Source organism: Schistocerca gregaria, chromosome 8, assembly GCF_023897955.1.
Source record: "Schistocerca gregaria isolate iqSchGreg1 chromosome 8, iqSchGreg1.2, whole genome shotgun sequence".
Taxonomy (NCBI): Eukaryota; Metazoa; Arthropoda; class Insecta; order Orthoptera; family Acrididae; genus Schistocerca; species Schistocerca gregaria.
Window position 1 is genome coordinate 89999391 of NC_064927.1, and position 16145 is coordinate 90015535.

Consider the following 16145-nt stretch of genomic DNA (forward strand, 5'->3'; position numbering starts at 1 on the left):
ATGCCTGTACAGTCTTTCAGCAGCGAGAGCATTTACATGTGAGTGAGTTCTGCGAAACTGTAAAGGTAATATTCTATCGCATTGTACTGCACGTCTCTGAATAGGACTGAGTAACGACTGGGTCTGTCGTTGATTCATAGCACGCTCTGTCATGGGACAATGGAAATACAATATAACAGAGGAAGCAACATACAGAAAATGTTGTGAGGACGGTTAATCAAAGACTGCGTTTTATTGCAAGACACTTTGAAAATGTAACAGATCTACTAAGGAGACTGCCTACACTACGATTGTCCGCCCTACTTTAGAATACTGCTGCGTGGTGTGGGATACTTACCAGGTAGGACTGATGGAGTACATCGAAAAAGTTCGAATAGAGACAGCACGTTTTGTATTATTGAGAAATATGGGAGAGAGTGTCACTGAAATGATACAGGATTTGGACTGGACATCATTAAAAGAAAGGTGTTTTTCGTTGCGACGGAATGTTCTCACGAAATTCCAATCACTAACATTGCTGACACCGATCTTTGTAGGGAGAAACGATCACCACAATAAAATAAGGGTAATCAGAGCTCGTACAGAAATATATAGGTGTTCGTTCTTTCCGCTCACTATGCGAGATTGGAGTAATAGAGAATTGAGAAGACGAATCCTCTGCCAGGCAGAGTATCCATGTAGATGTTGAGCCACCTTATGGACAAAAAAATAAACAAAACCCGCATCGTGACTTCCTGGTAATCAGGCTCGTCCTCTTCGTTTCCTTGCAGGAAGTACACAATGCACATATAAATAAACAGCACAGTAGTGTAAACTTGTACGCATGTTAGTTGTAAATAAGAAGGAAAACAGTAATGCTAGACAAAGCAGTAGACAACTTTCTATCTCCTTAAGCTGGCTTCTCTGGCCCCAGGTTCTCTACCTCAAATTGTTCAGTAGAGCATTCTCTATGTCCTGTTAGACTTTTGCACGGTATTATGGAAACACCTTGTATACCGGCGAGCAAAAGGGTCAGACAATGTGTGTAACAGTACAGGGACAACCTTCGTGCTAGCGCATTCTGCATTGTTGCCAAATTTATTCAAGATGGCGGAGATGACGTCATCCAAGATGGCGGCAGGTAGAATTGGCAACATCGCATGACGTTATCCAAGATGGCGGATTTTTGCGGGAGAATAGGCCAATTGTGCTACGTCCACTAACCTAAACTCAAGAAAAAATGGCGGGAAGTTTGAATTTTGGGGGGAAAATAGGGCAATTCTGCTACGTTTACTAACCTAAGCATACAGAAGAAAAAATATCGGGATGTTTGAATTCCAACAGGATAACGCATGCAAGGACCGTAGTTGTCTTTATTGTTATTCATTATTATTCATTATCATTCATTATCATTCATTATTATTTATTATCATTTATTATTATTTATTACCATTTATTATTATTTGTTATTGTTGACCTACCTCCACTAGAAAATTCCCCCCAAAATCAAATTCCAACACGGTAATGGCTGCAAAACCTTACTTTTGTTTATTATTATTCATTATCATTTATTAACATTCATTATCATTCATAGTCATTCATTATCATTCATTATCATTTATTATCATTCATTATTATTATTTATTATTATAGGCCTACCTCCACTTGAAAATTGTGCCAAATTCAAATTCCAACACGATAATGTCTCGAAAACTGTACTTCTATTTATTATTATCATTTATTCAAGATGTCCGATTTTCTCGGCAAGAAAGCCATTTTCCTTACATCCATAACAAAAATCTATCACAAGTTCAAATCCCAACACCATAATTGATCACACGTACAAACTTTCTCAATCACTTATCTTCTTTCACTGGTAGCCTATCATAATCGTGTCAAATAATAAACTGCACTTATAGTAACGTAAGTCACGTCCTTTGATTTTGCAGGGAGGAAGGGACTGAAGACTATTTCAAGCAGTGCGATCATCATTTGTTCTCCAACATAGTCAGCACACACATCTTTGATATCGCAGTGCAGAGCTTTCCTAGTCCTACCCCTTCAAGTGCACCACATTTCTCGAAATGTAACCAAGTCTTGGAGCTTAGCACACCATATCGATCTATAGTAAGAGATCTCAAAGTGCCTTAATTTAATAGCATACAGTTAAGAAGAACAAGAACGAAGCGATATTTAGAGAACACACACACACACACACACACACACACACACACACACACACACACACACACACACACACACACTCCTAAGCCTACAACATTCAGCACTAAAAAACGAGCAATAACCTTAGATCGCTTACTTTTCCGTCCTGTCAGACATACATCCTTCTGTCCGGTCACCTTACGCTGACCTGTCTCTACCCCAGTCGTAAAACTTTTCCTTCTATGATACGAGCCCAGTATAGCCTAGTGCCCTATGATCTCACCAGATCACGAGTCAGAAATAATACTATTACTCCATCAGGTCTATATAAAAAATGATAGTTATTAGCAGCCGCTACATCCTACAAGCAAACAGGTAAGTGTAACAGCAGCGTACAACATGTGAAAATTACACGTCATCCCGTCACCGACTCTGTAAACATCCGTCTGTCGGGTAAGTGTGTACACAATGATAACAGCCCCTCACAAATGCCTACAGCCAACTTAGTTATGACACTGAAGGCTCCATTTTACACCAAGCATGCGACAGGGTGAGGCTCACGTAAATCAAATTGCGTTGAGAGGAATGTGTCAACTTTCTTCACACATGAGATGGAAGTCCTCTGATGACCCACGGGTACACCGTTAACGATCGCAACTAGACAGTGCTTTAACACTTTAACATACCGAACACGTAGCCGCATACGATTAGAACATTGGCTATATCACGTGACTAAAGCATACAAATAGAATACTGGAAAAAAATCTTTCAGCAACTTGTCCTTCTCTAGAATAAATGAGTCAACGTTTGAATCTTACGTAGTTGCAGCTCTGTCTCAGTCGATCATCCAGTACACCCTCTGTTATCATTTAACACAGATGTAAGTTTAGACGTGAATGATTATCTGTCCTCCTGAAAAGCATCAAATACAGTATTCATCTCGCGTGTATCACTGCTACCTCAGTAGACATACACTATAATACGAACTCAACGAGAAAAAATTGACTGCCTTCCTTATTCAGCTTGCGTCAATGCCATCGTTTTCCTGCATTCCTCTTGTTGCCGCATACTTGACTCTACATGTACAAATGCCTCCTCTGCGAACCAGAAGATAAGCAAGTGCGATCTCATTTTCACCGCATTTAGGTATATATTAGGTCAGTTTATATCTATGCACTAATCAGTTTTCGCAATTCTTTCGATGTTATGTCAGAACTGTCTATGCGACCGCAACATAAGTTATCGTTCTGTGTTCTAAAATTGCCTCTAAATGTAACCAAGGTGTATCCAGTCACCTCCACATTCGGAGAGCGCTTGCTCTGTTTTCAAAAACTGCAATCTGGTCAGACTGTGAGTGAGTCAACAAATAACTGGACAAATTTATCTGTAGAGGAGTTAGAGGTCTGGAGTGGAATGAATATCTTGGTGGGGTGGTTGTGTTGCCACGTGTAGTGCACTACTGGAGTTCAGGAACTGCCTTATGTCAGCCTTACATATCGAAACCTATGAGAAGCAAAAGTTTCAAAAAGGTATGTCGCAAATAAATACACTCGTTCCTCCTTCCATCAGCCTCTGCACTGAAATTAATGCGGAAAATTAGTGGTTGTTTGGCTATTTGGACGTAAATGTTTTTCATTATTTACGAGCGGTTCGCATGTCTGTAGTCTGTGCTACGAGTTATTTTTAACTGTTTACAATTAGCAAGCGTGTGTCTGCAGCATTAGAAATGTATTATGTAGGAGTGTTTTGCCGGTCTGTACGGTATTGAACATGTCGGTGTGATATATATACAATCCATTCCTACTTAAAGTAAATTGGTTCCTCCATCCACGGACCTACTGCAGGGTGAGTCCTTTTAGCCGAAACGTGTAGGAAGAGGTTGAGTGCTGGTGGCTTAGTTTAGTGGTGATGAGCTTCAATTGCAACAATTTCCTTAGGTTGGTGGCGAGAGCGCAAGTGAGCTTTGTATAGTGACCGATTTCAAACTTGGCGCTGGTTCCTAGGAGGTTGGTACAAGTGTCCTTTCTTTACTGCCAGAATTCAAACTCGGCGCTGGTTCCTAGGAAGAGGTGGCTGTCTAATCCTCGAAAAGTAGTTGAAATTAGGTAGTTGAACACCTTTGCATACGTATATGAAACTGTAAATTGAATTATTTAATATGATTAAAAACGAAATGGAATTAAGTACTTAGGTATTTACAGAAGACTAGGTCCGTCGCGTGTATGGAGGGTGTGTGACGTAAGCGGGGCGGCGGAGCAGCGATTATGCAGTTATTACTCGCGCGCGCGCGCGAGAGAGAGAGACTCAATTAGCAAGCGTTCTAGTGCGGTCCAATCGTGCGTTTATATAGTCATGGCGGATTCCACTGTCGAGCAAACTTTGCCGCCAAGAGTGTAGCACTCTGTTGTCGCTCGCACAGGGACACGTGGTGGAAGGTGAGCGGTCAGGTTTGAACGTGCAGTGTAGCAGGGAACAGTTGACCGTCGTGTGATTCAGTTCCGAGGCAAACAATTCTGGCGGGAAACCTACGGAGGCGACGAATACACGTGGTGAGCGGACAAGGGACCGCTGTGACGTCAAACTCGGCAAGTTGCAGCGTGTCCAGCGAAAACAGGTTTACGACGTGGGAGCGATCGCTGGGCTCGCTCCACGCTCTACTGGCCGGCCCCCTCACGTGACAGGCGTAGGCAGTGTCTCCACGCGGGTGGCGAGGATTTGAACTAATTCAGTTGGAGCGCGGACGTCGTGGTGACTGCACTGCGATATCAAAGATGTGTGTGCTGACTATGTTGGAGAACAAGTGATGATCGCACTGCTTGAAATAAAGTCTTCAATCCCTTCCTCCCTGCAAAATCAAAGGACGTGACTTACGTTACTATAAGAGCAGTTTATTATTTGACACGATTATGATAGGCTACCAGTGAAAGAAGATAAGTGATTGAGAAAGTTTGTACGTGTGATCAATTATGGTGTTGGGATTTGAACTTGTGATAGATTTTTGTTATGGATGTAAGGAAAATGGCTTTCTTGCCGAGAAAATCGGACATCTTGAATAAATGATAATAATAAATAGAAGTACAGTTTTCGAGACATTATCGTGTTGGAATTTGAATTTGGCGCAATTTTCAAGTGGAGGTAGGCCTATAATAATAAATAATAATAATGAATGATAATAAATGATAATGAATGATAATGAATGATAATAAACAAAAGTAAGGTTTTGCAGCCATTACCGTGTTGGAATTTGATTTTGGGGGGAATTTTCTAGTGGAGGCAGGTCAACAATAACAAATAATAATAAATGGTAATAAATAATAATAAATGATAATAAATAATAATGAATGATTTTCTTGAGGTTAGGTTAGTAGACGAAGCACAATTGGCCTATTCTCCCGTCAAAAGCCGCCATCTTGGATGACGTCATGCGATGTTGCCAATTCTATCTGCCGCCATCTTGGGTGACGTCATCTCCGCCATCTTGGATAAATTTGGCAACAATGCAGAGTGCGCTGGCACGTAGGTTGTCCCTCTAGTTGTAACATTCATAGATTTTCACATGTATCTGGGCGATGCGTTATGAGAATGAACGCAGTTAGATGCAGGCATTTCAACAGGTGGGACACTAATTTGACATGCCTGTTGTACGCAGATAGGACACTGTAGTGCGTGCGTAACTGAAGGAACTGGCACGGCGGCGACTGCTCCTGTTAAGAAATCCGTAAAATGTATTTGCAGCCGCGAATAATCCCTGTGTCTACTACCTGCACTCGTACACGCATTATGTTCTTTTCCGTAAAGGGGAGACATTTTATTTGAAAGTCGGTTGCCTGGTATCGACGCACATGCACGCCCTGCGATATCGTAATTATCCGCCGGTACCACGTACGTGACATTCAATTAAAATGTTACCCTGTATGGATGTACGAGTGCTGGTTGTATACACATAAACGACGACATAGGGAAGTTTTGGTCTGGGCATGAGACCGGCACGGATAATCGTTAGCGGTTAAGGTGACTGCAGGAATCTGCATTCGAGCCCCGGTCTGGCAAAAGTTTCCAATGTCGTCATTTCATCATTCCAGCCGAAGGTTGTCCATATTCGCAACTGTGAAGACATTTCATTTATTCGCAGATAATTGTATAGTTTTGGTACGGAAAGAGCATAGTCAACGAGATACGATTTAACTTTCTGGTTATTGTATGTACAGAATACAAACCGAGGAAATGAAAATGGTGGTGGTAGTGGTGGTGGTGGTGGTGGTGGTGGTGGTGGTGGTGGTTAGTGTTTAATGTCCGGTCGACAACGAGGTCATTAGAGATGGAGCGCAAGCTCGGGGTAGGGAAGGATTGGGAAGGAAATCGGCTGTGCCCTTTCAAAGGAACCATCCCGGCATTTGCCTGAAACGATTTAGGGAAATCACGGAAAACCTAAATCAGGATGGCCGGAGACGGGATTGAACCGTCGTCCTCCCGAATGCGAGTCCAGTGTGCTACCACTGCGCCACCTAGCTTGGTAGGAAATGAAAAGAATCACTAATAAAATCGCTTCGAATGGAAGAAGTCTTCATCTGAAAAAAATTCGTTATTCGTAATGTACCTTTAGCACTAATGTAACATTAATTACGTTACAATATTACTTACGATTACGATAAAAAAGTGTGGAGAAGAAACTGGCGAAATTCACAAACACATGGAGAACAATACAAAGGTAGTCGCAGAATCATATTTATCATCTCGAAAATACGAAGTTACACAATATATTTTCTGTTCATCAATAAAGTTCATGTCTGCAGTACCAGTCCACACAGAAATTTCGCGCGTCACAATACCGTATCAGGCTGCTAGAGGAGCCAAAACAGAATGGGGCTCCCCACTGATAGAGGGGACGTTCTTACGCAACTGCACGGAAGTGAATGATGGGCTATTAGTGAAAAGCGAAAGAGTAGACGCCAGGTAACAAATTATTTTTGTCGTAAAGGTGAATGGATGCAGTGAAGTCGATAGAATAAAGGTGTATGACATACAGACCAAACTGCTTATGAGCCAGGGAATAAAATTCAGGTAACAGAACAAAATGCTGGGAACAGATCAACGGAATGGTTAGTGAAGAGTAGCCTGTCGAAATCTGAAGATACACTGAAGCTCCAAAGAAACTGGCCTAGGGATGCAGGGATGCGTATTCAAATACAGAAATATGTAAACAGGCAGAATACGGGCTGCGGTCGGCAACGCCTGTTTAAGACAAGTGTCTGGCGCAGTTGTTAGATCGGTTACTGCTGCTACAATGGCAGGTTCTCAAGATTTAAGTGAGTCTGAATGTGCTGTTAAAGTTGGCATACGAGCGATGGGACACAGAATCACCGAGGTACTGATACAGTGGCGATTTTTCCGTACAGCCATTTTACCAGTGTACCGTGAATATCGGGAATCCCGTCAAACATCAAACCTCCTATATCGCTGCTGCCGGAAAAAAGATTCTGCAATAACGGGACCAACGACGACTTAACAGAACCTTTCAACGTGACCGACGTGCAACGCTTCCGCAAATTCTGCAGATTCCAATGCTGGGCCACCAAGTGGCAGCGTGCGAGCCATTTAACGATCATCGATATGGGCTTTCGGAGCTCAAGGCCCATTCGTGTACCCTTGATCACTGCACGATAAATAGCTTTAACCTCGCCTGGGCCCGTCAACACTGACATTGGACTATTCACGACTGGGAACAGGTTGCCTGGTCGTTCGATTCTCGTTTCAAATTGTTTCGAGCGGGTGGACGTGTGCAGATATGGAGACAACTTCTTGAATCCATGGACCCTGCATGCCAGCAGGGAATTGTTCAAGCTGGTGGAGGCCCTGTAATGATGTGAGGCGTGTGCAGTTGGAGTGATATGGGGCCCCGGATACGTCTAGATACGAATCTGAAAGGTGACACGTAAGTAAACATCCTGTCTGATCACTTGCATCCATTCGTATCCATTGTGCATTCTAACGGACTTGGGCAATTCCAGCAGGACAATGCCACAACCCATACGTTCAGGGTTGCTACAGAGTGGCTCCAGGAACACTCTCCTGAGTTTAAGAGGGGTGGGAATTCAAGCGGGCCGACATGGAGCAGGAGAGGCACCACAGGCCATTTTAATTTCCACTGTCTATACTTTTATAAATAAATTCGTAAGACTTTGTCAGCATGACTAGGAAGGATTCAGAATTCACACTCATAGCAGTGGAAGTTCGAAAACATAACAAAGTAATTTTTTTTACATTTGTAATTTCATCATTTTTTTCACTTACAAATTGCAACATTTGTTGCTATAGGTACATTTTTCTTCATGAGTAAGAGAGATAGTTCGATGAATTTTGCACAGCATACAAACCATACTTAAAGATGTATGAAACTAGAATTTTCCAAATACATTAAATATCGCAGTAAAAACTGAGGTAATTAACTACAAAATTTGTGTTTTTTCTAAGCATGAAGTATAAAATACAACAGATCATTCGTTTTTTCATAAATTTAAAAAATTATAGAGTTTCATACACCTGTAAGTATGGTATGTATGCTGTGCAAAATTCATCGAAGAATCTCTCTACCTTATGAAGAAAAGTGTACCTATAGCAACAAATGCTGCCATTAGTAAGTGAAAAAATGATGAAATTTCACACGTAAAAAAATTATTTTGTTATGTTTTCGAACTTCCACTGCAATGAGTGTGAATCCTGAATCCTTCCTGGGGACGCTGATAAAGTTTTATGAATTTATTCGTAAAAGTATAGACACTGGAAATTAAAATGTCCTGTGATGCTTCTCCTGCTCCAAATCGGCCCGTTTGACGTCCTACACCCCATAAACACTTCCGCTGGCCTCCAAACTCCCCAGCCATGAACATTACAGAGCATATTTGGGATGCCTTGCAACGTGCTGTTGGCAAAAGATCGTCACTCCCTGGTACTCTTACAGATTATGGATAGACTTTTAGGCTTCATGGTATCAGTTCCCTCCAGCAACACTTCAGACGTCAGTCGAGTCTACGTCAAGTCATGTTGCTGCACATCAGCGTTCCTGCGGGGCCTCTCCACGGTATTAGACAGGTATACCTTTTTTTTCGTTCTTCAGCGTGTAAGTAGGCTGTTGATAACATCACGTAGCGCTCTGTATGAAAATCGCTTGCTGTGCTGTGTGCAGTCTGTTTCTGGTTGGCATTGTTGGAATATTCGTTATTGTAGTGTTGGGCGTTGGATGTGAACAGCGCGTTGCGCAGTTGGAAGTGAGCCGCCAGCATTGGTGGATGTGGGGAGAGAGATGGCAGAATTTTGAGAGCGGACGATTTGGACGTGTGTCCATCAGAACGAGTATATTTGAAATATTGGATATCATGAACTGATACAATATATATTGAAAATTATTAAGGTAAATACGTTGTTTGTTCTCTATCAAAATCTTTCATCTGCTAACTATACCTATCTGTAGTTAGTGCCTTCAGTAGTTAGAATCTTTCATTCAGCTGGTATTATTGGTGAACGCTGTATTGCAGTAGTTCGAGTAACGAAGATTTTTGTGAGGTAAGTGATTCATGAAAGGAATAGGTTATTGTTAGTCAGGGCCATTCTTTTGTAGGGATTATTGAAAGTCAGATTGCGTTGCGCTAAAAAAAAAAATAATAAATAAATAAATAAAAATAAAATAAAATAAAATAAAAAAAGTATTGTGAATCAGTTTAGTGATGATCAGAATAAGTAAAGAGAGAAATCTCCGAGTAAGTTCAGTTTTGCTCCGCTGTTTGAAAATCAAATAACGTGAGGGGTTAACCAATACAGTAATTGATAAATTTTTCTAAGGGGATGTTACAAGCTTCTAAATGTGAAGGGAGAAAACGTTAAGAAGGACGAGTAAGGAACAGGCTACGTAGAAAGTGTAGAGGAACGATGCAGAAGGGGAGAATGAGCAGAAATTAGACAGAACATATGACGGAAAGGACGGCTAATCAGTGCGTAACTGGGTCATATGCGGAAGTAGAGCAATTCGGGTTGTGACCGGACTGCAGCTGCTGAGAGCCAGAAGCAGACTGCTGGCGGCCTCACTCACCTCCTTGACGACGGCTTCGCGCTCGATCTTCTGGAACTTCCTGAGCAGCACCAGGCCGGCCACCACGTCGGAAGGCACCACGTCCAGGTCGCGGAAGAACTCGGACAGCAGACGCGCGATGTCCGCGAACGAGTTCTGCGGGCACAACAAATCCCCACACTGCAACTCACCACTGCTGTACATACTCTACTCACGACTGGCATCCTAAGAGGAGCCCAGTACTCACCAGAGTGTCAAATTAATGGTATCGATACCTTGAGGAATCTTATCTGTGATAAAAAATTAGAGCTGATATTGCAATTTTGTCAAATAAAGATTGTTCCTGGAGCCACTCTGTAGCAAATAAGGCTTTTACATGATACAAATGGTTTGAGACCAAGCAACCTAAACAAATCTGCATCCGCATCCCACTGAGAAGGACTGATAAGAACATGCAAGTGTTGTACTTAGCATAAAAAGGAGTCGCTTTGAATCTGCTGTACGAAACAGAAATACACACCCACACAAAACAGTTCCTCTTAATCAGCACACTGTCTTGTCTAATGCTTCTATCCTGAAAATCTTCCAGCATATGCTTTCCAGAGCCTGGTATAAATCAAGTTTCTCCATCTATTCGCAGATCGAGTAACAAATTTTATACACTAATGGCCAATAAAAATTGCTACACCGCGAAGATGACGTGCTACAGACGCTAAATTTAACCGACATGAACAAGATGCTGTGGTATGCAAATGATTAGATTTTCAGAGCATTCACACAAGGTTGGCGCCGGTGACGACATCTACAACGTGCTGACATGAGGAAAGTTCCCAACCGATTTCTCATACACAAACAGCAGTTGACCGACGTTGCCTGGTGAAACCTTGTTGTGATGCCTCGTACCATCAGGATTACTACTTTGATAAACGTCGGATTGTAGCCTATCGCGATTGCACTTTATCGTATAGCGACAACGCTGCTCGTTTTCCTCGAGGTCCAATGACTTTTAGCAGAATATGGAATCGGTGGGTTCAGGAGGGTAACACGGAAGGCCGTGCTGGATTCCAACGGCTTCGTATCACTAGTAGTCGAGATGACAGGTATCTTATCCGCATGGTTGTAACGGATCGTGCAGCCACGTCTCGATCTTTGCGTCAACAGATGGGGACGTTTGCAAGACAACAACCATCTGAACGAACAGATGCAGCAGTATGGACTATCAGCTCGTAGACCGTGGCTGCCGTTACCCTTGACGCTGGATCACAGACAGGGGCGCCAGTGATGGTGTACTCAACGACGAACCTGGGTGCACGAATGGCGAAACGTCATTCTTTCGGATGAATCCAGCTTCTGTTTACAGCATCATGATGGTCGCATCCGTGTTTGGCGACATCGCGGTGAACGCACAATGGAAGCGTGTATTCGTCATCGCCATATTGGCGTGTCACTCGGCGTGATGGTATGGGGTGCCATTGGTTACACGTCTGTAATGTACGACCGCGTGTTTCAGGTCCTGTACGGGCCTTTCTCGATACAGAAAATGTTCGACTGCCGCCCTGGCCAGCACATTCTCCAGATCTCTCACCAATTGAAAACGTCTGGTCAATCGTGGGCGAGCAACTGTCTCGTTACAATACGCCAGTCACTACTCTTGATGAACTGTGGTATCGTGTTGAAGCTGCATGGGCAGCCGTTATTACGGCCAGAGGTGGTCGTCCTGAGTAGTGATTTCTCAGGATCTATGCACCCAAACCGCGTGAATATGTAATCACATGTCAGTTCTAGTATAATATAGTTGTCGAATGAATACCCGTTTATCATCTGCATTTCTTCTTGGTGTAGCAATTTTAATGGCCAGTAGCGTAATTGTAATTTTGTTTTTGTGAGGGGCCACAGCCTCTAAACGTTTTGTAAGGGAAAATATAGTCCCTAGCAGGCTGTGCCACTCTTTATTAATTGTGAGATTGGCTAACGTTTCAAGCACTTAAAACATTGTAACATCAGTACATTATTTGCAGACACTACCAGATGTAATAAAAGTCGTGTTACGAACATGGCATGTGCTGTAACTGCTACTTGCATGTGGATAAGCACCAAATGGTTCATCACATTAGATGTGGCACATCAATCAAATCACAGTTCCACACATGAGGCTACGTTGTACACAGAGAATATACAACATCATCATCTGGATGAAGACCATGTCATTATATTAAAGGGCCCCATATTGACAATATGTGTAATCTGTAACCACTCTCTGTGCTTACTACAGTTAAAATCAAATGTTACTCGAAACCGGACGATCGCACAGTTAATAACACATGTCACAGCCTGGTACAGACCAAGTTTTCCTTTAAAAATCTTAAAATATTGTATGTATCTGCTATACTTTTTAATTTTCATGATACTGAGTATTACCCCATTTTAATGCACTATTCAATTTGCACACGAGGTTCTTACTTACCTTCTTATCCATATGCAGGGTGATCAGAAACGGTCTGAAAAGCTCGTAAAGGTGCTGCACAGTAGCCTGTGCTGAGACTTATTGTTAAGAAAAAATTGGAAACATTGCATCATTTCTGAGTTAATTGTAATTGAAGTTAGAAAAAACACGGACTGCGTTTATTTATTTTATTTATTTATGCATTTATTTTACCTGGCAAGATTAGGGCCTTCAGGCCCTCTCTTACACCTAACCAGGCATATTCAGGTTGAACGAGTTACAGTTTCTACTTAACATTAAGGACATATAGCCTATTATGCAGTATTGATGTTAAAGAAAAAAATAGATATTATAACAGTAGTACAATGATAATTATAACAATAAAAAATAATTATAACAATCAATAATAATAATAATAATAGTAATAATAATAATAATAATAGTAATAATAATAATAATAATGACTATGTATATGAAAGTAAACATACTTTTCTTTTCTGAATGTCAGTCCCATTGTTAGTTGGGAATTTTCTCGTTATGTTCTTGCAGCTTGTGAGTTATTCTCATCGAGCAGAGACATAAGACGATAGAATGGGGTGAAAGAGATATATAAGGGGTAGATAGGTTAGAGGAAGAGAAATAGAACGGTAAAATTCGAAGCTGTGATGGAGAGGAGAAAGAAAGAGATGGGAGGGGCACAAGAATGGTGGTTATACCGTCCCTAATATGTAAGCTTTGAGTTCCCTCTTGAATGTTGAGTAGTTCTGGATAAGACGCAGATCACAGGGGAGCGTGTTCCATAGTCGTATGGCTGAGATGGAGAATGACACGGAGAAAGATTTTGTGTTATGTAAAGGTACAGCCAAGATGATAGACGTATCCGATCTGGTGTTGCGATTGTGGAATGATGATAGGTGTTTAATGTGAGAAGATAAGTATTGGGGGCACCAGTGGCTAAGAAATCGATGAAGTAAGCACATCGTGTGGAGATCGCGTGCCGTATGTGGGCGTATCCAACCTAGCTGGGAGTATGAAGGACTGATATGATCATACAACCGAATATTGCACACGTATCTAACGCAAGCATTCATCACTAGCTCGAGGCATCTAGAATTTTCACTATTTGTGCCGTGTTGAACTACATCGCAGTAGTAAAGATTAGGCAAGACTAGTGTTTGGACTAATTTTTGTTTAACATGGGTTGGAAATATTTTTCTAAACTTTTGAATTGCATGTAGGGAGGAGAGCGATTTCCGGCAAGCTGTGACTGTTTGTTCTTCCCAGTTTAGGTGTTCATCCAAGATTATTCCAAGGTCTTTTACTGTTTTTTGGTATGGTAGTTGGGTACCATTGAGGAGTATTTTAGGGACTGTTTCGCGAAAGTACCGGCTGATTAACTTTGGATGAGATATAAGTATGACCTGGGATTTCTTGGGGTTTAGTTTCAGACCTAGGTTCTGTGCCCATCGAGAAATAGAACAAAGATCTGCGTTCATACTCGCTACTGCGCCAGCAATGTTTTTGGGGTTTGCACTTATGTACAGTTGGATGTCGTCGGCATAAAGATGGTAGTTGCAGGAGTGAATCACTGAAGAAATATCATTAATGTACAGTGAGAAGAGTAGTGGACCAAGGACGGAGCCTTGGGGAACTCCAGAGCGCACGCTTTTCCATGATGACTTTTCCGACCCACAAATGACTTGTTGACTTCTGTTTTTGAGGTAGCTGTCGAACCATTGTATTGCGCTGTTTGAGAAATTCAGCTGTTTCATTTTAATTAGTAATATATCGAAGTCAACTGTGTCAAAAGCCTTGCTAAAGTCAAGCAGTGTTACGATAGTAGCTTCACGTCTGTCCATAGCATGTTTAATGTCATCAGTTACTTTGATTAATGCGGTTGCTGTACTATGGTGCTTTCGAAAGCCTGACTGATATTCGTCATGGATGTTATGAGTTTTGAGGTAATCCGTCAGTTGTTCATGGACGATGTGCTCTAGGGCTTTAGAAATTGCAGGTAGTATGCTGATCGGCCTGTAGTCACCTGGCGACTTAGGGTTGTCAGTCTTGGGTATAGGCTTAATTAAACTTTGCTTCCACTCAGTAGGATATGTACTACTGACAAGAGACAGGTTGAAGATGTCTGTGATAACTGGAATAATAGTGTCTACTACGTTCTTAATCATGCCAATGCTCACTCCATCATTTCCTACTGCCTCGGAAGAGATTCTCATAATTGCCTTGTGTACTGTGCCGGTAGTGACATGTTTTAGGAAAAACTTGTCTCTCGAGAGATTGATATCTTGGGGCTGGTAATTTGTCGCTGCGTGGCAGTTTGCAGCTGTTGAGAAGAAATCGTTTAATTCTTCTGCAGACGCTTGATAAACAGCGTCAGATCTTCGCTTCCCTATACCGAAACTGCGCAGCTTTTTTCACAGTGCAGCAGGTTTTGATATGCCGCATACGTCAGAGCGAGCATGTCTGATTTTGGCATTCCTCACGCTTTGCTTGGTTCTGTTTCGGAGTTTCCTATAAGCTTCGTACGCCTCGGGAGTTGGGTTACGCTTGAAGGCCCTATGTGCAGCATCACGTTTATTCATTAACTGACGTAATGCAGTGGTGAGCCACGGAGCGGGAGCTCTCTTTACCTTAACAGTGCGTTGAGGAGCATGTTTATCATACAGTGCAATAATTTTGCGACATAATTGCCGAATTTTTTCGTCTAAAGTCGGTTCATCGTTTATAGCATGCCAAGGGATGTTTACTTTCCCCAAAAAAAAAGAGCTATACAAAAATTGGACATGGGATGATAGTAAGGATCGAAGCCGAACCAGTGGCTGAGCAGTTCTAACTTGCGGGTCACTTGAATCCGAAATCACAACAGCCTGATTCGCTAACTTCATTGCTAAATAACTCAGAAACGACGCAACGTATAGAGTCGAGTCTTAGGATGATAGTTGTTAATTGTTTAAATATAAGTGTTTTAAATGTGTTTCCTAAAAATCGATAAAACAGCAGCAAAACTCATATTTAAGTGTGTCTTCTTAAAAACTGGAGGAAGTCTATAAAACAGCAACGAAAAACAAATCGGTAAAAACTAACCACGGAACGGTAAACGGCTTCGAATGTTTCAGAAAATAGCGTTGGGTGCTGAACATTCGCGAAAACTTGGCCAATAGTGCTGGGTGTTGCACTTCGCTGGAAATTTACAATATCACGTGGATTTACTGATGATTGAGATCCAGGTTAAGAGTTCCGGTCTTAGAATGCTGGAGGGGGGGGGGGGGGGGGGCGGACACTATGGGGTGGTGGGGGCCTGGACAATCGGAGTATATTGAAGGAGACGGGCACAATGGGTAAGGCGTCATTTTTTGTCTCATTAACTACCACATTAGTATGACAATTGTCACTTTATGTTAAAAGCATCTGAATACCTGAGTAAACGCGAACCCAACTAGACTGGCATGTCGTATGTAAATTATTGTAATTATCTTGAGAGTT

The 16145-nt window shown here is 42.0% G+C and overlaps 1 protein-coding gene and 1 non-coding gene across 2 annotated transcripts in view; both read right to left on the reverse strand.

Moving 5' to 3' along the window:
- Positions 1–16145, reverse strand: part of LOC126285033 (diacylglycerol lipase-alpha) — a 591792-nt gene that overhangs the window by 452845 nt on the left and 122802 nt on the right. The window contains exon 6 of the mRNA XM_049984357.1: positions 10226–10360. Within this exon, the coding sequence (XP_049840314.1) occupies positions 10226–10360 (135 nt within the window). The remainder of the gene's footprint in view (positions 1–10225; positions 10361–16145) is intronic.
- Trnaa-cgc (transfer RNA alanine (anticodon CGC)) lies at positions 6582–6653 on the reverse strand. Its single transcript has one exon. It is a non-coding gene; the product is annotated as a tRNA-Ala (tRNA).